The sequence below is a fragment of the Dendropsophus ebraccatus genome, chromosome 4, assembly GCF_027789765.1.
Source record: "Dendropsophus ebraccatus isolate aDenEbr1 chromosome 4, aDenEbr1.pat, whole genome shotgun sequence".
NCBI classification, from domain to species: Eukaryota; Metazoa; Chordata; class Amphibia; order Anura; family Hylidae; genus Dendropsophus; species Dendropsophus ebraccatus.
In genome coordinates this window covers 157,937,459-157,961,161 of record NC_091457.1, presented here as the reverse complement: position 1 = coordinate 157,961,161, position 23,703 = coordinate 157,937,459, and the positions used below count along the sequence as shown (strand labels likewise).

At 46.1% G+C, this 23,703-nt stretch overlaps 1 protein-coding gene across 4 annotated transcripts in view; it reads left to right on the top strand.

Moving 5' to 3' along the window:
- SLC35A3 (solute carrier family 35 member A3) overlaps window positions 1-23,703 on the top strand; it is a 50,310-nt gene that overhangs the window by 16,214 nt on the left and 10,393 nt on the right. For 3 of the 4 annotated variants that reach the window (XM_069969036.1, XM_069969038.1, XM_069969039.1), the window contains exons 2-4: window positions 13,429-13,633; window positions 19,693-19,847; window positions 22,255-22,377. In XM_069969036.1, the coding sequence (XP_069825137.1) occupies window positions 13,447-13,633; window positions 19,693-19,847; window positions 22,255-22,377 (465 nt within the window). In that variant the 5' untranslated portion in view covers window positions 13,429-13,446. Of the gene's footprint in view, window positions 1-1,113; window positions 1,438-13,428; window positions 13,634-19,692; window positions 19,848-22,254; window positions 22,378-23,703 lie in introns of those variants that run through there. The other variant, XM_069969037.1, reaches the window with a different exon arrangement.

Below are 23,703 nucleotides of genomic sequence, written 5' to 3'. Positions count from 1 at the left end.
ATTCCATCATACATGTTATGGTAGAATGAAAGACGCCATTGCAAAGTACAACTATTCCTGTAACAAATAAGCACTTACATGGCCTGTAGATAGAAAACTGAGAGTGCTGGAGCTCTTAGAAGGGGAGGAGGGAAAAACGAAAGCGCAAAGATCAAAATTTGTGCGGTCCACTGGGTCATTTTGGGCCTGGTCCTCATTAAAGGGGTTGTTCACCAAAATGTTTTCTCTTTCAAATTAACTGAAAGTGCCAGAAATTTATTTACTTCTATTTAAAAAAAATCTTTAGTCTTCCAGTACTTGTCAGCTGCTGTATGTCCTGCAGGAAGTGTCAAGAACTGTCCAGAGCAGTAGCAAATTCCCATAGAAAACTTCTCCTGCTCTCCACACTGGAAAGAATACACCACTTTCTGCAGGATATACAGCAGCTGATAAGTACTCAAAGACGTGATTTTCTAATAGAAATAAATTACAAGTCTCTGGCACTTTCTGGCACCAGTTGATTTGAAAGAATTTTGGGGGTTAGCTACACCTTTAACAAACCTTTAATAAATTAGTGAATAGAATATACTCAGAATATAAATAAATATTTGCATAAAATTGCGTAAAGAAATTCCCCTGGTACTGACCAGCCGTAGGCATTCACCACTTTCTGACACTTTTCCGAAAGTCGTCAATGATAAATTGGGTGCACATCCCGGATTATGTCAATTTTTGGGTTAATACTTAATAAAAAAAAATAAAAAGTTGCATTTAAAAAAAATATTCCCCCGTGGAATTCTGGTTCACAAATAGAACTTAGACCAAAAAATCCAATTATTCACCTAAAAATAGCCGCAAAGTCCTTGATAAATCCCCCGGCCACACTTGCGTACCTGGAGGTGCCGCAATACATTTTATTGCACAATACTTTTTTTTTTCTGAATTCGATGGTTCATGAGTCTATTTAGTGCCTGATAGTTTCCCGCAGTTATGACGCACTCAGCATTTTACGGGCCGGGGGAGGGAGACTTACACCGATGTCTTGTTGACTCTTTGCGTGGACCCTGTGTACAAAGGACGGCTGTTTGCTCTGGCCTTCCCTCTGCCAACATGTAGCTCGCTGGATGAAGCGTTCTGCATCCTGGAACAGTGTGTGCTGCTGTGCACAGGTCCTTGGATTAATGCGCCATCCTCCCGAGACCACGGAGCACCGTCCAAGCTCCTATGTTGGCTTGTGATGTCATCCCACTCCTTACACACTGGTGACATGGCAGTAGAGCCACAGAGTTGTTCCTCCTGTTATACAACCTCCAAGAACTCCTGAAGTCCTCTCCATCTCTGGTGCACGCTTACAGGACTGAGGATTAATCATTAGTGAGGAGCCTTTCATATGAGGCAGAAGTCACCATGGTGGATGCCAGGGGAGAGGAAGACGCGGACCAAAAAATCATTCAAATCGTATGTATGAAGTTTTTTTAAAGGGAGCCAGGGTAATGTGTAACATACATCACGTCTTACGTTTGCCTTACTGCATTACTATTCGGTGCAGGTTTACAGAGTGCAGACTTTGTTGTTTAATGTTTTTGAAAGTTTTTTTTATTTTTTTTTATTTTTTCTAAATAAATATTTTTGTGCTTGTTTTTACAAGATATTAGATGCTTTTACTGTTGAATGAAACTGTGTTCAGTAATAACAATGAGCGACTGTTGGCACAGTTACCATACACAAAGGTGCGGCTTCACAGTCGAGCTCCGTTCACACAGAAATTTTTTGTGACGTTCAAACTGTCATCTGAATTTTTTTTAAAGTATGTATACTTTTTTTTTTTTTTTTTTTTTTTACTTTAGGCAATATATTCTAACTTTTTCTGTAGCAGTAAAAATGTAAAGGAGCTGTAAAGGAGAACTTTTTGGAAGGTTTATCTCCAAAAATACATGGAAAAATAGAGTATAGAGAAGTTCTCTGCAAGGAGGTGGGGGGGGGGGGTCTAATCCTGCATTACATCTTTAAAAGGATTATCCAGTGCTACAAAAAAACATGGCCACTTTTCCCCCTCTCTTGTCTCCAGATTGGGTGGGCTTTCAAACTTGGTTACATTGAAGTAAATGGAGCTTAATTGCAAACTGCACCTGAACTGTAGACAAGAGAGGGGGGAAAGGTGACCATGTTTTTGGAACGCTGGATAACCCCTTTAAGTCCCAAAAAACAGTGTATAAACATAGCCTAGGTGTTCTCAGATCTCCTTTGTGGGATGAAGGGTCGGAACAAGGTATTTAAGTTAAAAGGATCATTGACGGCTCCAATCCCAGGGCTGTTTTTAAAGCATTCATGTCATTTAAAAAAAAATTACACGTGTAAAGATATGATGGGTGAGAGTGACGCTGCAAAGACCCCTACTGATCAGTCCGATGTCCTAATAGACTTCTAATGGAGCAGCCTGGTCGGAGATCTGCTCCCGCGTGCTTCTCGTTCTCCTGATCAGTAGGGATCTCACTGCTGAAACCCCCACTGATTAGGATATGTGACAAAGTCCCAAACCATTGTGTATAAACAAAGCCTAAAGGTAATTGATGCTTGAGCATAAAGCAAAAAAAACTGGTTCTGTAAGGAAGGGTTCACCAACATAGCGGCCCTAGAAACCGACAGGTCAGGAGAACATGTCACGACCCCAAAAAAGTACAGCGTCTTCTTCCTCAATTTCAAAGGAAAAAAAACAACTAAATACAGCAGTAAACTAGGTAGAAAACACTTAGCATTTTACTTTTTTCCCCTGTGTATAAACCGAACCTAAGTGCAGATTCCCTTAGAATTTCTTCGCAGTTCTGCATGGAAAACCATAGCAATAAATCCGCACCAAATCATTAAAATATATATATATATATATAAAAAAAAAGTTATTTGAAATCCTCTGTTGGAAATTTTGCTACGTTTCCACAGTTTTCCTGCAGCAGAATTGTTGATATTTGATAGACTTGAATATATATGTAGGAATATTTCAGGCCCCCCAAAAATAAAAAAACGTCTGTTTTAAAACTACAATTCCCATCATGCCTAGACAGCAAAAGATAAAGCTTTGGCTGTCCAGGCATGATGGGACCTGTAGTTTTACAACAGCTGGAGGGCCTGAGTTTGACATCACTGTTTTAATCGATATCTTGATATGTTACATGATAATAGCCCCCCGGGTCAAAGACCTTTAAAAGCCCGACCGCCCCCTGGTGGAGCCCTTTATACTTATCCCCCTGTCGAAGTCCCAATCCCGGACCACGTTCCGCAGCCGAGAAATTCATTCTGGAACAGTCATTCTCTATGGGCGTTGGACTCATCTCTGGTGAGCGCGTGCACGGCTTCCAACTGGGATCTCGCGCCCGCGGGACGGGGTCCGGGACTTCGAGGAAGGGGTAAGTATAAGGTGTTTCACTGGGGGGTTGGGCAAGCTTCACCCCGGCAGCCGAGGTGACAGGTCTCCTTTAAGGTATCCCTGTCTTTTCTCCCAAAAACTTGTCATGTCAAAACTTTAGCTCCATGGGGTCTACTAAAGGTCCCCATACACTTTATACTTCGGTATGGGTTCAACTGTCAGTATAAGGGCCCTGGTACACAGGGCGATTATCGTACGGAAAATCGTTATATTGTTTGAATTTAAATGATAATCGTTATATGTAAATGCAGGCAATGATCAAACAACCAACGAGAAATCCTTCCTGTGTCGTTGGTCGTTGACTCTGTGCTGACACCAAAATCGTTGTTAGTCGTCCGCTAATTGTTCAGTGTAATTTCGCATTGCTCGCTCTCTTCCTGGGATCAGATGGAGTAAATAATCGTAGTAACAATCGTGACTAATGACTATCAAGTAGCTCTCATTTGCGATGGTTTATTGGTAATCGTTAAAAATTGCTTAGTCTAATAAGACCCTTACGGGGTATGGGGCTTTCCCAAGACTCCACCAACATCATAGGGTTCAGGCGTGATGGAAGATAGCTGCTCAACCCTTTTGTTCTCAGAGAGATAAGCTGCAGCCAGAGCGGTCTGGCTGTTACTTATCCCTCCCCATAGAGAACACAAGAACGTTCGGCCATAGCTCGTGCATGGGGAGGATGGGAAAGATAACGGAGAGGGAGATATTCAGTAATTACCACAAGAAATGGGGGAGGCACTCACCCCAGCACTCTGTCTCCTTGCTGGCTGAATGCAAGCGCAATAGCTGTTGCAAAACTACCACCCCCAGCTTTGGCTGTCCAGGCATGATGGCAATTGTAGCTTTGTAACAGCTGGAGGGCTGCAGGTTGGACCCCCATGCTCTGGAGAAAGTATGAGGGCCCATCTTCAGAGAGCAGAGAGAGGCCGATAAATTCTCTCCATTTATATCCTGGGATCGTCGATCTTCTCCCCGGGTCCCGCGCGTTGTAAGGCCACTCAGCCAATCACAGGCCGGGACCGCCGCGCCCTGTGATTGGCCGGGCGGCCTGTCAGCTGACAGGCCACTCTGACGTTACAGCGCGCGGGACTTGGGGAGAAGAAGACCGCAGCAGCAGCCCTGGAACGTGGATCGGTAATGTATATCGTTAGTCGGCGCCCGCGTACCGCCATTACACGTAGCGGTGCGCGGTCGGCGCCCGACAAAAATAGGTCAGAAGCTATATCAACGATCAGCCTATGATCATTGTCATCGGTTGATCGTTGTATTTATTACATGGAACGATAATCGGCCGAATCGGTTTATCGTTCCGTGTAATAGTACCCTTATGCTAAGTTTACACAAGGCGATTATTGGCGGCGGGTGGGGGGGGGGCGATCGGAGTGGCGGGTGGGGGGGGAGGGGGCGATCGGAGCGGCGGCGGGTGGGGGGGTATCGGAGCTGCGGCGGGTGGGGGGGGATCGGAGCGGTGGGTGGGGGGGGATCGGAGAGGTGTGGGGGGGGGGGCGATCGGGGCGGCGGGGGTGGTGATCGAGCCGGCGCAGGGGGCTGCGGATGAGCGGGGGGCCGGGCGGGGCTGCGGGCGGCCGGACTATCGCGCGACGACTGTTTACACGGAACGATCGGCGAACTACTATTTATGAGCATGTTAAAAGATCAAAATGAACGATTTTTCGATCGTTCGCCGCGTTTACACGTACGATTATCGTTCGAATTCGATCGTTATCGCAAAAATTCGCCCGATAATCGTTTCGTGTAAACGTAGCATTAGAGTGTCACTGTTGTCACCAACTGTTTTGACATGTCCTAAAATGGAAAGTGCAACAGCAACTTAGAGTATGTTCACATCTCGTTTTTGGCCCCACGTCAAGCTACACGTCAGGAATCGGTGAAAAAAGGATGCTGGCGTGCAGCCAGGCGTGCGGCCGGCGGCCACATGATGGCAACATTGACTTGAATGAGCAGGACGGAGTCATTATGTGACTACATTCTACTCATTTGCCAGACGTACACTGCAAAAGCAGGGAGAATACCGTGCTAAGCGCAGTCCTCTCCCGGCTCTGTGTCACATATGATTTGACTCCTAAAGAAACTTAGGGCCCTATTCCACGGGACGATTATCGTTCGCATAATCGTTAGCTATAATCGATCCAAACGACCGCTATTACGAAAGACCTGAAATCGTTCAACCATTTACATGGAAAGATAATCGTTACTTATGATCGTTCTTGTGGTCGTCTTGTCGTCGCTATTGGGTTCATCACTACTGCGAACGACCGAACGACATCTTATTCAATGCGAACAATTTGCGTAGGAGCAACGATAAAAATAGGTCCAGGTCTTATTAAACGATCAACGATTTCTCGTTCGGTCGTTAGTCGTTAACTGCTATTCAACCGAACGATTATCATTTAGATTCGAATGACTTAACAATAATATGAACGATAATCGTCCGGTGACCGAATAGGGCCCTTAGTCTACCATGCCATTTCAAGTCTTCCACTAATCAGCTGCTGTATGTCCTGCAGAAAGTGGTGTATTCTTTCCAGTCTGGAGAGCAGGAGAGTTTTTCTATGGGAATTTGCTGCTGCTCTGGACAGTTCCTGACATGGACAGAGGTGGCAGCAGAGAGCACTGTGTCAGACTGGAGAGAATACACCACTTCCTGCAGGGCATACAGCAGCTGATAAGTACTGAAAGACTTGAGATTTTTTAATAAAAATGAAATGACAAATCTCTGGCACTTTGTGGCATTAGTTGATTTGAAAAAAAATAAAAATTGGTGAACTATCCCTTTAACCTACTGTCAAGCACCGAGTGCAACACTAATGGTCACTTTAAAGGGGTACTCCAGCGGGGGGGGGCATTTTTTCCCTGGGACCGGGGAGGAGATGGCCGAGGGAAACAACGTCCACTCACCTCCCAGGTTCCGACGTGACGTCTCGGGTCCGCTCAGACAGTCAGTAACAGAGGCGGGATCTGAGCGGACTTAAAACAGATCCCGCCTCCGTCACGGACTGGCTGAGCGGACCTGAGACGTCACGTCAGACACCGGGAAGCGGCCGGGGACCGGAGCACCGCGATGCGGGACCCGCCGCATCCCAGGGAAAACATGCCCCCCGCTGGAGTACCCCTTTAAAGCAACACATTCACATTCCCCTTGCCTTGTGGCACACACCCATGATGATATATTGGTCATTAAAGGGCTTTTCTAAAAGGTTTTCTTAAAAAAAAAATTGTCCGCATTCTCCTATCTGCTATCTATCTCCTATCTATCTATCTATCTATCTATCTATCTATCTATCTATCTATCTCCTATCTATCTCCTATCTATCTATCTCCTATCTATCTCCTATCTATCTATCTATCTATCTATCTATCTATCTATCTATCTATCTATCTATCTATCCATCTCCTATCTATCTATCTATCCTCTCTCTCTCTCTCTCTCTCTCTCTCTCTCTCTCTCTCTCTCTCTCTCTCTCTCTCTCTCTCACATATACACATACTTAGTGCTCCCAGGTTAAAGTGCATTTATGAAGCATTTGCGAATAGATTTATAGCATTACTTAAAGGGATGAGCCTGTGTTTTATAGGTCGGCTGTACCAATCATTTATGAATTGTATTGCTGTATATCTGTGATGTAGCGGTTGTTTGTTGTGACAGGCGGGGGTGGATTGCGGTATTTGTGTACTGGAAAGAATTCTGGAATCCCTTTGACTTAATGACAAATACACGAATGGCAACAGATACAAGAGAACGCTATTTATATACCAGAACATTCCGGCTTAGTGTCAAACTCAGGAAAGTATAACCTGCTGTAGATGTCAGAGCGTAGTATGGAGCGAGACGAGGATCCAAGCCTGTTCCCTGCACTACAGGTGTTTACTCTCTATATCCGGGATCAAAGAGCGCTTTATAACGACTTAGGGCCGTATTACAGGTCGGCGCTCGCTTTCTCCTCATTCCCCACTTGCTGTCTGTGCTATTACGTGCACAGACATCAAAGGGGTGGGGGAGCTGCAAAAGGGGCTGCCTGGACGATGCTAGATCGGCGCTCTTTTACTGGACCTTTAACACGGCCCGATAATCGGGCAGTAAGGGCTGCATGGACATCGTCAGCGATGTCCATGCAGCCCCTGACCAAACACCTGATTCCTTACCTCTCCCCGTTCCTGGTCTTCTCTACTGTGCTCCGCAGCCAGTGATTGGCTGAGCGGCCTGTCAGCTGACTGGTCGATCAGACACTGCAGCCGCCAGGACTGGAGAGGTAAGGTATTGGGTGTTTGGGCAATCGTTAGCCAATGGCCCCGCATCACTGTTACATGTAGCGATGCACAGCCTGGTTCCCGACGATTTTAGGTCCAAACCTAAACCAATGATCAGCCGATGATCGTTGGGATTTACTGATCTTTATCTCTACTAGATGGAGCAATAATCGGCCCGTTCCGGCCAATTAACGCTCCGTGTAATAGGGCCCTATTCCACAGGACGATTATCGTTCGCATAATCGTTAACTATATACTATCTCAAACGACCGCTATTGCGAACGAACCCATTTACACAGAACCATGATAGTTACTTATGATCGTTCTTGCGGTCATTTAGTCATCGCTATTGCGTTCGTTGCTACTGCGAACAACCGAACAACGTCCTATTCCATGCGAATGAGCAAAGATAAAAATAGGTCTAGGTCTTATTTCGCGATCAACGATTTCTTGTTCGTCGTTTAATCATTAACTGCTATTCAACCAAATGATTATCGCGTCGTTACGAACGATTTAACGATTATCCGAACGATAATCGTCCCGTGGATGAGGGTCCTTAGACAGTGAGGTAAGCCCACCTGTCACCTGATCAGCTTCCCTCATGCACGCGCCCTGTGCACCAACTTGCTGAGATGATGACCGCCATCTTCCCTGGTCCTTCACCTGACATGATGTTTTCTTCAGGCGCCATCTTTATATGTTACTGGAATGGTTCCAGAATCATCTCCTCTGCCAACACAGATCAGTGATATCACGTTCATCCAATGCTCCACTCTCCGTAGTTTTTTTTTTTTTTTTTCTTTAGCCCCTGTATCCTTCTATTCTTCGGTTTAGTTGTTAGTGCTGGATTTCTTTTGGCTATATATATATATATATATATATATATATATATATATATATATATATGGATGCCTTATTTCATTCTGTAATGTTTGCAGGGCTGTACATGTGCCAGGATGAGGAGCCTTTAGTTACACTGTAAACCACAATCCATATCCAGCCATGACGTGTCTATTACCTTAGTGATTAGTCTCTGTGGGACTATGCATTTGGTATATTTGAGAAGTAGGCGAATACAGAGCAAGAGAATCTTCAATTCTAGATAATTCCCTTATAGATATAGCGGCTTCTTTTGCCACTTATCGGGCTCCTCTGCTTCCACCCGCATTGATCGATTCAAGAAGGAAATCAGAATATATAAGGCAGTGATGATGAGAAAGTTTTTCAACTTCTGGGAAAGGACACATAGATGCTGGATTTGCTGCTTACACTGCTCAGTGTGGCTCTATAATGTCCTCTATACTGTTGTCACTTATGAGGGTGTATTTTTAGAGATATAGGGGAGCGGGATCTTCTCTTCTGTTTACACTATAGAGATATAGGGGGCAGGATGTCCTCCTCTGTGTGTGGTATAGAGATATAGGGGAGCAGGATCTCCTCTTCTGTATGTGCTGTAGAGAGGTGGGGAGCAGGATCTCCTTATCTGTGTGTGCTATAGAGATATAGGGGAGCAGGATCTCCTTATCTGTGTGTGCTATAGAGATATAGGGGAGCAGGATCTCCTCTTCTGTGTGTGCTATAGATATAGAGGAGCAGGATCTCCTCTCCTGTGTGTGCTATAGATATAAAGGAGCAGGATCTCCTCTCCTGTGTGTGCTATAGATATAGAGGAGCAGGATCTCCTCTTCTGTGTGTGCTATAGATATATAGGGAGCAGGATCTCCTCTTCTGTGTGTGCTATAGAGAGATGGGGGAGCAGGATCTCCTCTTCTGTGTGTGCTATAGAGAGATGGGGGAGCAGGATCTCCTCTTCTGAGGGTGTGCTATAGAGAGATAGAGGAGCAGGATCTCCTCTTCTGTGTGTGCTATAGATATATAGGGAGCAGGATCTCCTCTTCTGTGTGTGCTATAGAGAGATAGAGGAGCAGGATCTCCTCTTCTGTGTGTGCTATAGATATATAGGGAGCAGGATCTCCTCTTCTGTGTGTGCTATAAAAAGATAGGGGAGCAGGATCTCCTCTTCTGTGTGTGCTATAGATATATAGGGAGCAGGATCTCCTCTTCTGTGTGTGCTATAGAGATATAGGGGAGCAGGATCTCCTCTTCTGTGTGTGCTATAGAGAGATAGGGGAGCAGGATCTCCTCTTCTGTGTGTGCCATAGATATATAGGGGAGCAGGAACTCCTCTTCTGTGTGTGCTATAGAGATATAGGGAGCAGGATCTCCTCTTCTGTGTGTGCTATAGAGAGATAGGGGAGCAGGATCTCCTCTTCTGTGTGTGCCATAGATATATAGGGGAGCAGGAACTCCTCTTTTGTGTGTGCTATAGAGATATAGGGAGCAGGATCTCCTCTTCTGTGTGTGCTATAGAGAGATAGGGGAGCAGGATCTCCTCTTCTGTGTGTGCCATAGAGATATAGGGGAGCAGGATCTCCTCTTCTGTGTGTGCTATAGAGAGATAGGGGAGCAGGATCTCCTCTCCTGTGTGTGCTATAGAGAGATAGGGGAGCAGGATCTCCTCTTCTGTGTGTGCCATAGAGATATAGGGGAGCAGGATCTCCTCTTCTGTGTGTGCTATAGAGATATAGGGGAGCAGGATCTCCTCTTCTGTGTGCTATAGAGGGATAGGGGAGCAGGATCTCCTCTTCTGTGTGTGCTATAGAGAGATAGGGGAGCAGGATCTCCTCTTCTGTGTGTGCCATAGAGATATAGGGGAGCAGGATCTCCTCTTCTGTGTCTGCTATAGAGATATAGGGGAGCAGGATCTCCTCTTCTGTGTGTGCTATAGAGAGATAGGGGAGCAGGATCTCCTCTTCTGTGTGTGCTATAGAGATATAGGGGAGCAGGATCTCCTCTCCTGTGTGTGCTATAGAGAGATAGGGGAGCAGGATCTCCTCTTCTGTGTGTGCCATAGAGATATAGGGGAGCAGGATCTCCTCTTCTGTGTGTGCTATAGAGATATAGGGGAGCAGGATCTCCTCTTCTGTGTGCTATAGAGGGATAGGTGAGCAGGATCTCCTCTTCTGTGTGCTATAGAGGGATAGGGGAGCAGGATCTCCTCTTCTGTGTGTGCTATAGATATATAGGGAGCAGGATCTCCTCTTCTGTGTGCTATAGAGGGATAGGGGAGCAGGATCTCCTCTTCTGTGTGTGCTATAGAGATATAGGGGAGCAGGATCTCCTCTTCTGTGTGTGCCATAGAGATATAGGGGAGCAGGATCTCCTCTGTCTGTGCTATAAAGAGATAGGGGAGCAGGATCTCCTCTGCTTTGTGTATACAGTATATGGGAGACATCTTAGCAGCTCGTCCATGCTGCAAAACCAACATTATTACCCATCTATGCACCACAGCTTATTCTGAAAATTCACCGGACACAATAGCAGCTCCTTACCTTTCTATGGCATTTTTATAGACGTGTCAGCTGACCCGGGGGATTCAGCGTTTCTGTTATAGAACAGGACCCTGACACGCCATTCTGCCTTAGGGCCAGTTCACACCCGCCGCGCTCAGTGTGCTGCTTTGAGCGAATGGGAGAGCGCGCGCTCGTCCGCTTCCTCTCCGCTCAAAGAACTAACATGTTAAATCCGCGAGCGGAGAGCGGGGTCAGCGTACAAGAGCGCGCCCCCTCATTCACTCAAAGCAGCACACTGAGCGCGGCGGAAAGCTCTGCCGCGGAATTATGCTGTGTTTACTCAGTGTGAACTGGCCCTTACCCCTTTTAATGTGTTACTTGGCTATGTAAGTACTGTAGACTGTGGTATAATGTACCATATACAGAACAAGTGTCCGCGTTGTTTCCTGTGTACACAGCATTAGCCACGTCTTCTGTAACCTGTGTTTGTATTGGAGGCGGAGGTAAGTTAAATATGTGTATATTTTTTTTCATGTGAGTCAGGGGATTGCAGGGAAAAAACACTGTTTAGTATTCTGGTTGGAATTCGGGTCGGAGTAAAAAAAAAATAAAAAAATCCATGATGGATTCTTTTTCTGTTCCACTGCGGCTTTTGGTTAAAGATCAAATACTTCTAATGTTGAAGACGTAATACCCTGTGTGAACACATCCTTGCTGAGTGGATATTTTTTCCAATTGTTTCTCTCAGCACATATATATATATATATATATATATAATAATATATATTATAATATATTCTGGATGTCGTGTGTTCACCGAACCGATAACACGTTGGGACAGGCTCTCCTTTACTAAAGACTGTATAAGATGAGTGCCGATCTTGGCGATTGGCGCTTCTTTATAAAGCCTTTACAAGGCTCAATCAGATGATCGCTGGATCGTTTATAGGCCGTTACTTGCAATTAGCTTTCAGCTCAGATCAGATCAGCTTCACTCTCACATCCCCTAATGGATGAGATAAGGGGTACCCCAGTTAAAAAAAAAAATTTTCATTGATTTGTTCCTTCTATTTAAAAAAATCTCCAGTCTTCCAGTACTTATCAGCTGCTGTATGTCCTGCAGGAAGTGGTGTATTCTCTCCAGTCTGACACAGTGCTCTCTACTGCCACCTCTGTCCATGTCAGGAACTGTCCCCATAGAAAACTCCTGCTCTGGAAAGTTCCTGACATGGACAGAGGTGGCAGCAGAGAGCACTGTGTCAGACTGAAGAGGATGCACCACTTCCTGCAGGACATACAGCAGCTGATAAGTACTGGAAGACTGAAGATTTTACATTGAAATATTTTACAAATCTATATAACTTTCTTTCTCTGACGTACCCCATCAATGTGCAGCTGACGGACAATGTGTTTTCAGAACGGCCTGATCAGCCAATGATTGCCCTGTGATAGAGTCCTTAGGCAACTGTTTTGTGTGTGTGTTGGTGGGAGGGGTTGTTGTTTTTGTTGTTTGCTTTTCTTTTCTTTTTTTACCACCTTTCTAAGTAAAGAAAATAGTTGGAGTGATTTGTTTTCAGATTTTTTATGTCTGTAATAAATATAGTCCAGGGCCGGCGGACAGGTGTAGATTCGTCCTAAACTACGTCACTCTCACTCTTTCTCGTCACCTTGTAAACCATTTAATAGTCAATGAATTTAGCCATTTTTAGCAGAGAAAAAAGGAGGAAATGAAATGAGAACCTTCCCTTTAGACGTGAATCCTGCTGGTTTTATATGTGCACGTCTCCACCCTATGTATAGACAATAATGGAGCGGAAAGGCCTGTAATAGATGCAGCGGCTCCCACTATCTCAGATGACTAATTGTTAAACTGGTTAGGCCGGTAATTGGCTAATAACAATGAGATGGCTAATAGGGCGGAAGTCACATATTCAGGATCTGCCGGGGGCGATCAATGACGTGTAGCTTACAAAGAATTCATGGAAGAAGTCCAAGGCTGATGCATTGTCAATGGATCCACATGAGGATAAGCTCCACTTTTATTTAATAAGGCCGTTCTAGGTAGGATATAAGGCTCCTCTTTTATTACCAGATCTTCAGACGTCCGCAACCGCAAACGAGTGTCGATCACAGAGATCAGCGTTTGTTTGCAGTGCCTTTTAGATGGCTTGACTAATCAAATTGCTGGGCCGCACAAATGATCACTGTATTGTTCGTGTGGCCATTTAAATCTGTTGCTATCAATCAAACATCTCTTGTTTACACGGTGAGATGTGCGGCCGATAGTGATAACTTTTAAAGGGGTACTCTGGCAAACACTGGACAACCCCTTTAGCTAATACATGAACATAGATGTATTCTGTGACCGGTCTCTGTATTAATGTCGACCCTTTTTTTTCCCGCTTGCAGAGGTATCCAGAATCCAGAATGTCATCCCACCTGAAGTATATCTCCTTAGGGATCCTTGTGTTTCAGACCACCAGCTTAGTCCTGACCATGCGCTACTCTCGGACGCTGAAGGAGGAAGGACCCCGCTACCTATCCTCCACGGCTGTAGTGGCCGCCGAGGTGCTGAAGATTTTGGCCTGCATCTTCTTGGTGTATAAAGACAACAGTAAGTAAATGCCCACGTGCCCCATTGATATCCGCCATGAGGGTGATGAATATGGTGACATGCTGTGCATATGTGAAATCTGTATTTCTCGTAAAAAATAACAGAATTTCCTTGTAATTCACACAACATGCAACACAAAAAAAACAAAGGAATCTGACACGTTGAAATACCAGTTTTAGCACCATCTAATGAATGGTTCTGCAGATGATACTTTGCATGTCCCTGTGTAAAGGAGACACATTTACTACGTTGAGTATTCATCCTCTCATCACATATCTTGAAAATTATGGAGAACTAATATGTAACTCCCTCCATTGATGATCATTAGAATGGGCGGACTGGTCAGGGGCAATAGCCCTGCCACCTACGCCAATCTGCCCCCAGCCAGGTCCCCTAATGATTATCAATGGAGGGGGCTGGCCAGATTGGTGCTAGGGGTGCTCCTACTGCCCTTACCAGACAGAGGATTTCAGAACAAGCAGCAGAGATGAAGGTGAAGGTGACAGACATACCTTCATCCTCAGCACCCTGTGCGCTTTAGGGAGCCATCAGCAGGTTAGGGGGATGGGTGCAGCAAACGAGGGCTGGCATCAAGATCAATGCTTGTTTGCAGTACAAATTGAGGAGCCCGGACTGCACCAAAAATACTTGCATCAGTCAGGAAAATGACAGCAAAGATATTTGTATGTATTATATATTTGTTAGGGTCTGGGATATGTATATATCTGTGCTGTCATTTTAAAGATTGCAAGCAGCAGTCTATACATACATCCACGCCGCTTGTGATCCGGCGCGTCTCCTCCAGTCCGGCCTCCGGCTGTATCTTCAGGTCCGGCCTCCTCTGGATGTAAAACATTCTGGAGGAGACTGGGCCTGAAGATTCAAATGGACGGAGCAGCACTGATGTTAGTATATACTGCTGCTTGTGATCGTGACCGCACAGATATATACATCTTCTATATGTACAGTAATATATACACTATATGTACAGTATGTCCTATATACATATCCTATATGTACAGTATATCCTATATGTACAATATATCCTATATACAGATCCTATATGTACAGTGTGCCGCGGGGAAAGTTCCCCAAACTATGGTGCCCCTGCAGATCGCCCCGCTGCTGCTGTCCGCCTCAGCTACTGGCCGCCTGTAGCGCCCGGACGTGCTCCTCCTATCCATTCAGCGGAGACAGGGAGCGTGGTGCGCTGCGGCGGGCCGTGATGCACGCATCCAATCAACGTGTGCGCTACGGCCCGCCGCAGCGCGCAACGCTCCCGGTCTCCGCTGATTGGAGGAGCACGTCCGGGCCCTACGGGCGGGCAGTAGGTGAGGCGAACAGCAGCGGCGACCATCTCGGAGGAGGTGAGGAGGAAGGGGGGGAGAGAAACCTGGGGATGGGGGAGAGACAGGGAGAGAAACCTGGGGATGGAGGAGAGAAGCACAGGGGACAGACAGGGAGAGAAACCTGGGGATGGGGGAGAAAAACAGCGGAGAGAAGTTTGGGGGAGAGAAGTATGGTGGAGAGAAGCACAGGAGAGAAGCAGGGGGGAGAAGTATGGTGTAGAGAAGCACAGGAAAGAAGTAGAGGGGAGAAGTATGGTGGAGAGAAGCACAGGAAAGAAGTAGGGGGGAGAAGTATGGTGTAGAGAAGCGCAGGAAAGAAGTAGAGGGGAGAAGTATGGTGGAGAGAAGCACAGGAAAGAAATAGGGGGGAGAAGTATGGTGGAGAGAAGCACAGGGGGGAGAAGTATGGTGGAGAGAAGCACAGGGGGGAGAAAAAAACAGGCCCAGGTTTCACACTGAGTGAGTATAAATACATTTAGAATCTATATTATTAACTATATGTATAATATATATGTTTTAGTGTCATTTTGTGCCATTTTGGTTGGTGGTGTGCCCTGGGACTTTTTAAGTATAAAAAGTGTGCCGCGGCTCAAAAAAGGTTGAAAAACACCGCTATAGACACATCCTGTATGTACAGTATGATATACACTCACCGGCCACTTTATTAGGTACACCTGTCCAACTGCACGTTACCACTTAATTTCTAATCAGCCAATCACATGGCGGCAACTCACTGCATTTAGGCATGTAGACATGGTCAAGACAATCTCCTGCAGTTCAAACCGAGCATCAGCATGGGGAAGAAAGGTGATCTGAGTGCCTTTGAAAGTGGCATGGTTGTTGGTGCCAGAAGGGCTGGTCTGAGTATTTCAGAAACTGCTGATCTACTGGGATTTTCACGCACAACCATCTCTAGGGTTTACAGAGAATGGTCCGAAAAGGAAAAACCATCCAGTGAGCGGCAGTTCTGTGGGCGGAAATGCCTTGTTGATGCCAGAGGTCAGAGGAGAATGGGCAGACTGGTTCGAGCTGATAGAAAGGCAACAGTGACTCAAATAGCCAACCGTTACAACCAAGGTAGGCAGAAGAGCATCTCTGAACGCACAGTACGTCGAAATTTGAGGCAGATGGGCTACAGCAGCAGAAGACCACACCCGGTGCCACTCCGCTCGGCTAAGAACAGGAAACTGAGGCTACAATTTGCACAAGCTCATCGAAATTGGACAGTAGAAGATTGGAAAAACGTTGCCTGGTCTGATGAGTCTCGATTTCTGCTGCGACATTCGGATGGTAGGGTCAGAATTTGGCGTCAACAACATGAAAGCATGGATCCATCCTGACTTGTATCAACGGTTCAGGCTGGTGGTGGTGGTGTCATGGTGTGGGGTAGTGATGTCACGATACCAGAATTTTCAGTTCGATACCGATGCTAACATTTTTATTTCGATACTCAATACCAGTTCGATACTTACTAAAATATTTTTAAAAAACACAACAATAGAAATATAATACTCCCTAGACAGCGAATATAATAAACCTGAAATGTTTTCTATACTCTTCAGGCCTGCACTATTACAGAGATACCAATTTATGGAGCTTTTTTTAATTTTATTACGTTAAAAGTAAAGGTTTGCGTTTTTTACATAACTGTGTACAGAGTACAGCGATCACTCAGACAACTCCGCTATACACTGCTCACTCTGCTCCGCTATGCACTGCTCACTCTGCTCCGCTATGCACTGCTCACTCTGCTCCGCTATGCACTGCTCACTCTGCTCCGCTATGCACTGCTCACTCTGCTCCGCTATGCACTGCTCACTCGGCTCCGCTATGCACTGCTCACTCGGCTCCGCTATACACTGCTCACTCGGCTCCGCTATACACTGCTCACTCGGCTCCGCTATACACTGCTCACTCGGCTCCGCTATACACTGCTCACTCGGCTCCGCTATACACTGCTCACTCGGCTCTGCTATACACATACTTATGCTGATGTCGGCACCTCACAGCCCCTGCACCTCCCCCACCTGCCAGCCGGCTGGATCCTCACATGTGTCCTCTCTCTCAGACCTCCCTCTCCAGCCTTCTCCTCCGTCCTCCTCTCCCTCTCCAGCCGCGGAGACCTCCGTGCAGCTCCGGCTCCTCTGCATAAATCATTTCAGCGGGGGTCTGCTACACACAGTAGCCAACCCCTGCTGCATATGGAGCGGGCTTAGGAGGGGTCAGGTGCCGCTGTCAGTGTGACAGCGGCATCTACACAGTTACATAGCCGACACTAGCGATCGCAAAGTGCCGGCTATTTAAAATTGGCGCCGCTGGGAGCGGAAGGAGAGAGAACAGAGGAGGAGACTGCAGGGGCAGTGAGAGGCACATAGAGAACATGGCTGGCGCTCAGCTAGCCGCCGGCCGTGTTCTCTGCGTTATACTTTATGTTAAGTTGCCTAATAGTGCAGCTTTAACATAAAGTATCGATACCAGGAAATCCTGGTACCGAACCGTTTTTTAGCCCGAAATATCGATAGTAGTATCGATATTTCGGTGCATCGTGCATCCCTAGTGGGGAATATTTTCTTGGACTCTTTGGGCCCCTTGGTACCAATTGAGCATCGTTGCAACGCCACAGCCTACCTGAGTATTGTTGCTGACCATGTCCATCCCTTTATGACCACAATGTACCCAACATCTGATGGCTACTTTCAGCAGGATAATGCGCCATGTCATAAAGCTAGAATCATCTCAGACTGGTTTCTTGAACATGACAATGAGTTCACTGTACTCCAATGGCCTCCACAGTCACCAGATCTCAATCCAATAGAGCATCTTTGGGATGTGGTGGAACGGGAGATTGGCATCATGGATGTTCAGCCGACAAATCTGCGGCAACTGTGTGATGCCATCATGTCAATATGGACCAAAATCTCTGAGGAAGCTTCCAGCACCTTGTTGTATCTATGCCACCAAGAATTGAGGCAGTTCTGAAGGCAAAAGGGGGTCCAACCCGTTACTAGCATGGTGTACCTAATAAAGTGGCCGGTGAGTGTATATATACAGTATATCTCCAGCAAGTGTGTGTTACACACGAAACAGCTGTCACGCTATCAGCAGGGTGTTGGCGCCGCAGCCGCCCGGCAGGGTTTGCACCAAAGCTTTTTACATGAACAATGAAAAATAAAGTGCAGTGAAACTTCAAGAAACGAGTGAGTGCCAGCTCATTTCTTTTGTATGATGATCAGTCTGTCACTGGTTAACAGAGACACCAAGACAAAGCACAGAAAGTGACAGTGAGACTTAGATAGTACTACATTCAGGACTGGGCCAGGACTGCGGCAGTGTGAGCTGAGCCTGTCCTCCTGCAGACAGTCCATGCCATTCCTGAGATGTACGTTTTAATCTCCTTTCTACTTACAGCAGACGGGAATGCAAAGTCCAGGGTAGACTGGCGTGCCATATGTCAAGATTTATTACTTTCTATAAAACCACCTACAATAGAGAGAACTTAAAGGAGAAGTCTGGCAAAAATTGTATAAAAGCATTGTATTTCCCTCCAAAAGTTATACAAATTCCCAATATACACTTATTACAGGAAATGATTATAAAGTGCTTTTTCCCTGCACTTACTACTGCATCAAGGCTTCACTTCCTGGATAACATGGTGATGTCACTTCCTGGATAACATGGCGATGTCACTTCCTGGATAGCATGGTGATGTCACTTCCTGGATCACATGGGGATGTCACTTCCTGGATCACATGGGGATGTCACTTCCTGGATCACATGGGGATGTCACTTCCTGGATCACATGGGGATGTCACTTCTGGATAAAATGGTGATGTCACGACCCGACTCCCAGAGCTGTGCGGCCTGTGGCTGCTGGAGAGGATGATGGCAGAGGGATGCTCAGTGTCCCTCCAGTGCCCTGTGTCCCTCAGTGTTTCCCTGCCATCATCCTCTTCAGCAGTCACAGCCCGCACAGCTCTGGGAGTCGGGTTGTGACATCACCATGTTATCCCCAGGAAGTGACATCACCATGTTATCCCCAGGAAGTGACATCACCATGTTATCCCCAGGAAGTGACATCACCATGTTATCCCCAGGAAGTGACATCACCATGTTATCCCCAGGAAGTGACATCACCATGTTATCCCCAGGAAGTGACATCACCATGTTATCCCCAGGAAGTGACATCACCATGTTATCCCCAGGAAGTGAAGCCTTGATGCAGTAGTAAGTGCAGGAAAAAAAGCACTTTATGTGTATTTCCTGTAACAAGTGTATATTGGTGATTTGTATAACTTTTGGGGGGCAATACAATACGTTAAGAAAAATTTCTGCCAGACTTCTCATTTAAAGGGAACCTGGCACCCAGGGCAGAACTCATTCTACCCTGGATAAAGGATCATATACTTACCCCCTCCTGCCGATCCCGCTGCAGAGAGATCTCAGCCGGCTCACAGAGGAGTCCGATATCTGTAGGAAATCAATAAAAAAAAACTATTTGGAGAAATTGATGAATGGCAAGATATGAAGTGTGCCATGATAAAGCCATGACACCCCTCCTCCCCACCCACATACATTCACACCCGTAGAATCCCAGTTGAGGTCTGTTCCGCTGTTACGCGCCTTATTGTAACATCATGGTATATTACACGTTGTAGTGTAAAACAAATCTACAAATGAAATCTGGCTGACGGTCCCATCTCCTTGTTATAGGCTGCAGCCTCCGAGCCCTGAACAGAGTCCTTCATGATGAGATCATCGATAAACCCATGGAGACCCTAAAGCTGGCCATACCCTCTGGGATCTACACCCTGCAGAATAACCTGCTCTATGTCGCACTGTCCAACCTGGATGCCGCCACTTACCAGGTGAGTCCATTATATCATCATTGATTTACACTCCTTGACAACAACAAAAGATTGAGACAATGCAAGTGATTACAATATTAGAGCAAAAGGAGAAATACGCGGAGGCTTTAGGACCCTTTTGGGCGTCTCTAGTCTGGTAATGGACATGGAGGATACAGGCTCTGTATGGCGTCCTGCATAAACATGTGCCCACAGATGTAGCAGCTGCGCCTGGAGATCCTACACACTCATAAGTTGCCAAAGCTGATTCACAGTAAGTGTTACAATATGGTGAGGACATTCTTGGGAAACCCTTGCTGCAGCTGCAAGGAATGATAGACAACACATGTGGATGCAGGATGTCATGTAGGATGTTTCTCTTCTAGGCGTGACCACTGTCCTATGTGATGGCTTCTACATCATCACACCAGAAGGGGCAGTGTGTCCTCCCGACATCACACCAGCAGGGGGCCTTGTGTCCTCCCCACATCATCATCACACCAGTAGGGGGCAATGTGTCCTCCGCACATCATCATCATCATCATACCAGTAAGGGGGCAGTGTGTCCTCCCCACATCATCATCACACCAGCAGGGGCAATGTGTTTTTCACACATCATCACACCAGCAGGGGGCAGTGTGTCCTTCCCATATCATCACACCAGCAGGGGGCAGTGTGTCCTTCCCATATCATCACAGCAGCAGGGGGCAGTGTGTCCTCCCCACATCATCACACCAGCAGTTGTAAAAAAAAAAAAAAAAAAATACCCAAGTAACAAGCAGGTCACACACAACCTAAGGTCTATGGTATCTATGGCAGGTCGCGCATTGTGGTGTATGGTATCTATGGCAGTCCGCACATTGAGATCTATGGTATCTATGGCAGGTCACTCATTGAGATCTATGGTATCTATGGCAGGTTCTGCATTGAGGTCTATGGTATCTATGGGGGGGTCGCTCATTGTGGTGTATGGTATCTATGGCAGGTTGCTCATTGTGGTGTATGGTATCTATCAGGGCTGTGGAGTCAAAGTCGTGGAGTTGGAGTCTGAGTTGGAGCTAGTTTTGGCTGGAGTCTTTAAAGTCTTTAAAAATGTAGAATTGAATTTTGATGTGAATTTTACAAGTTTTGCTCATGAATATATATTATGAGCAACATTCTAATAGGACACTGGCCCTATTACCTAAGGGTGGTCAGGGAATATATCAGTACTAGGACACTGGCCCTATTACATAAGGGTGGTCATGGAAAAGTTGTCGGTCACTATTTGGCATATTGTTTCTGAGCTGGAAGAGTCAATTGTGTGGGGGGAGATCTGTGCTGTTCTCTTCCTTGATGTTTGATGACTTTATATGAGCAGCAGTGTAATATGAAGATATCCTGTGTAATATAGAAGAGGAGGAGAAGACATAAGTAGTGTAGCTGTAACCTCTGTCCTCAGTGTGGTGTTTTCTCTCTGGGAGAAGATTGTGTATTTTTCTTCAGTGTTCTATGGCTGCAGCAGGTCGTGTGTGTGTGTGCGCGCGCGCTATGGCTGCAGCAAGCTGTTTGTGCGCGTGCATGCTATTGCGTGCCCCCACAGTGACCTTCTATATCACTGTGTGACCTCTATATCACTATGTGTGACCCCCTGTATATCACAGGTGTCTGGCAGTGTATCTGTGTGTATGGTGAATATTAGTTAGAAACATAGAAGATTGTCAGCAGGAAAAGATCACCTGCTCCATCTAATCTAGTTAGGAGTAGTTCAGGACATCGAGGCTGGAGCCTGGCTGCATCCACTGCACACACAGGAGAAGCTGCTTTATATCTTTCCTTATTCCCTCAGAAGTCGCCCCAGAATCATGTAGGACATTAGGGAGAAGCTGCTGAGCCAGTGTGATAAACAACTCCCCTGGTATATAACCGGCCATTTATGAAGAAGCAGGAGTCGGGAGTCAGTCGGAGTTGGAGTCGGTCCTGATAAAGTTCAGGAGTCTGAGTCAGAGCTGCGGCTTACCGACTCCACAGCCTTGTTATCTATAGCAGGTTGTGCAATGAGGTCTATGGTATCTATGGCAGGTCGCTCATTGTGGTGTATGGTATCTATGGCAGGTCGCTCATTGTGGTGTATGGTATCTATGGCAGGTCGCTCATTGTGGTGTATGGTATCTATGGCAGGTCGCTCATTGTGGTGTATAGTATCTATGGCAGGTCGCTCATTGTGGTGTATGGTATTAAAGTTGAGTGCAAGTTGTGACCGAAAATCCATCAAAATGTGCTGGTAATGGAGGACGTTGTGTAGCCCTAGCCTGACACTGAACAGAGTTGAGCAGCTTCCGGAATATTATAATAAGTACAAACTATAGAAGGAAAAACTGGGGAAAAATTTATACGCAAATTTGATTAACCCTTTATTGTTTTGCTTACATAAATCTTTCTTTTCCAGGTCACTTATCAGCTCAAAATCCTCACCACAGCGTTATTCTCTGTTACAATGCTGCAGAAAAAGCTCACAAAGTATCAGTGGCTCTCGCTGGTAATCCTCATGGCCGGTGTAACGTTTGTTCAGGTAATGTCGCCTCGTGAATGATTCCCTTCAACTGCAGATCTTACCCCTGAGCCAAGCTGCAATACCAGACCCCACCCATGGACAGATAGGGGGGCGCCATCTGTAGACGTCTGTTGTTCTTTTGCACTGAATATAGACTGATATTATTTTACTACATGAACAAGTAGAGGTTATCATACATTATTTCATCCTGCCACTAGGAGGCGCTGACTGCTTTTACATTGTATAATTTAGTCACTGGTTCATCTGTATGAATCCATATGCAGTGAGCTCCCCCTAGTGGTGGCTGACCTAGACACGTCCATCATTTCAACATGTAAATCGTAACAGATAACCAAGCCATAAAAAATGGAGAATAGGCCATCAATTTGTTTTGAAAATTAAAAAAAAAATCCTTTAAAGGGGTATTGCGGCAAGTAAATAATTTTTTTTATAATTTTTTTTTTATGTTTCTCTAATAAAGTTACATTGAGTGGCAGCAGAAAGGAGTAACACAGGGCCTCTTCTAATAATAATAATAATGCTTTTATTTGTATGGCGCACACAGATTCCGCAGCACTTTACATAGTTTCGCCAATCATTGCTGCCACCATTGGCTGCGTAAGGAGCTGCAGGGCTGCTCAAGCCCTTGTCAACATAGTTACATATTTTGTGTGCTGCATGCAGATACTGAGCCTCCCCTCATGTTTATATATATATATTGCATGTTAGCAATAAAATTGGGGAAGCTGTCCGTGTCTATAGCACTGCAGCTGTGGCAAAGTGTAGCAGAGCCAGCAGTGGTTAACCCTTCTCGCTCCGCTACAGCGATACTACAACAGACAGCTTCCCCCAGTGCAAAGTACAAAGAGATCAAGGTGGTGACTTGTTCTTCAGATTCTCCAGATCTCAATCTGATCCATAATCTGTGGGATGTGCTGGAGAAACAAGTCCCATCCATGGAGGCCGCACCTCACACCGCACATGGGGGACATCACAGGGATATGGGGTCCGTACCTTACAGGATGCTGATACCACAGGAGACATCACAGGGATATGGGGTCCGCACCTTACAGGATGCTGATATCACAGGGGACATCACAGGGATATGGGGTCCTCACACCTTACAGGATGCTGATACCACAGGAGACATCACAGGGATATGGGGTCCGCACCTCACACCTTACAGGATGCTGATACCACAGGAGACATCACAGGGATATGGGGTCCTCACACCTTACAGGATGCTGATACCACAGGAGACATCACAAGGATATGGGGTCCTCACACCTTACAGGATGCTGATACCACAGGAGACATCACAGGGATATGAGGTCCTCACACCTT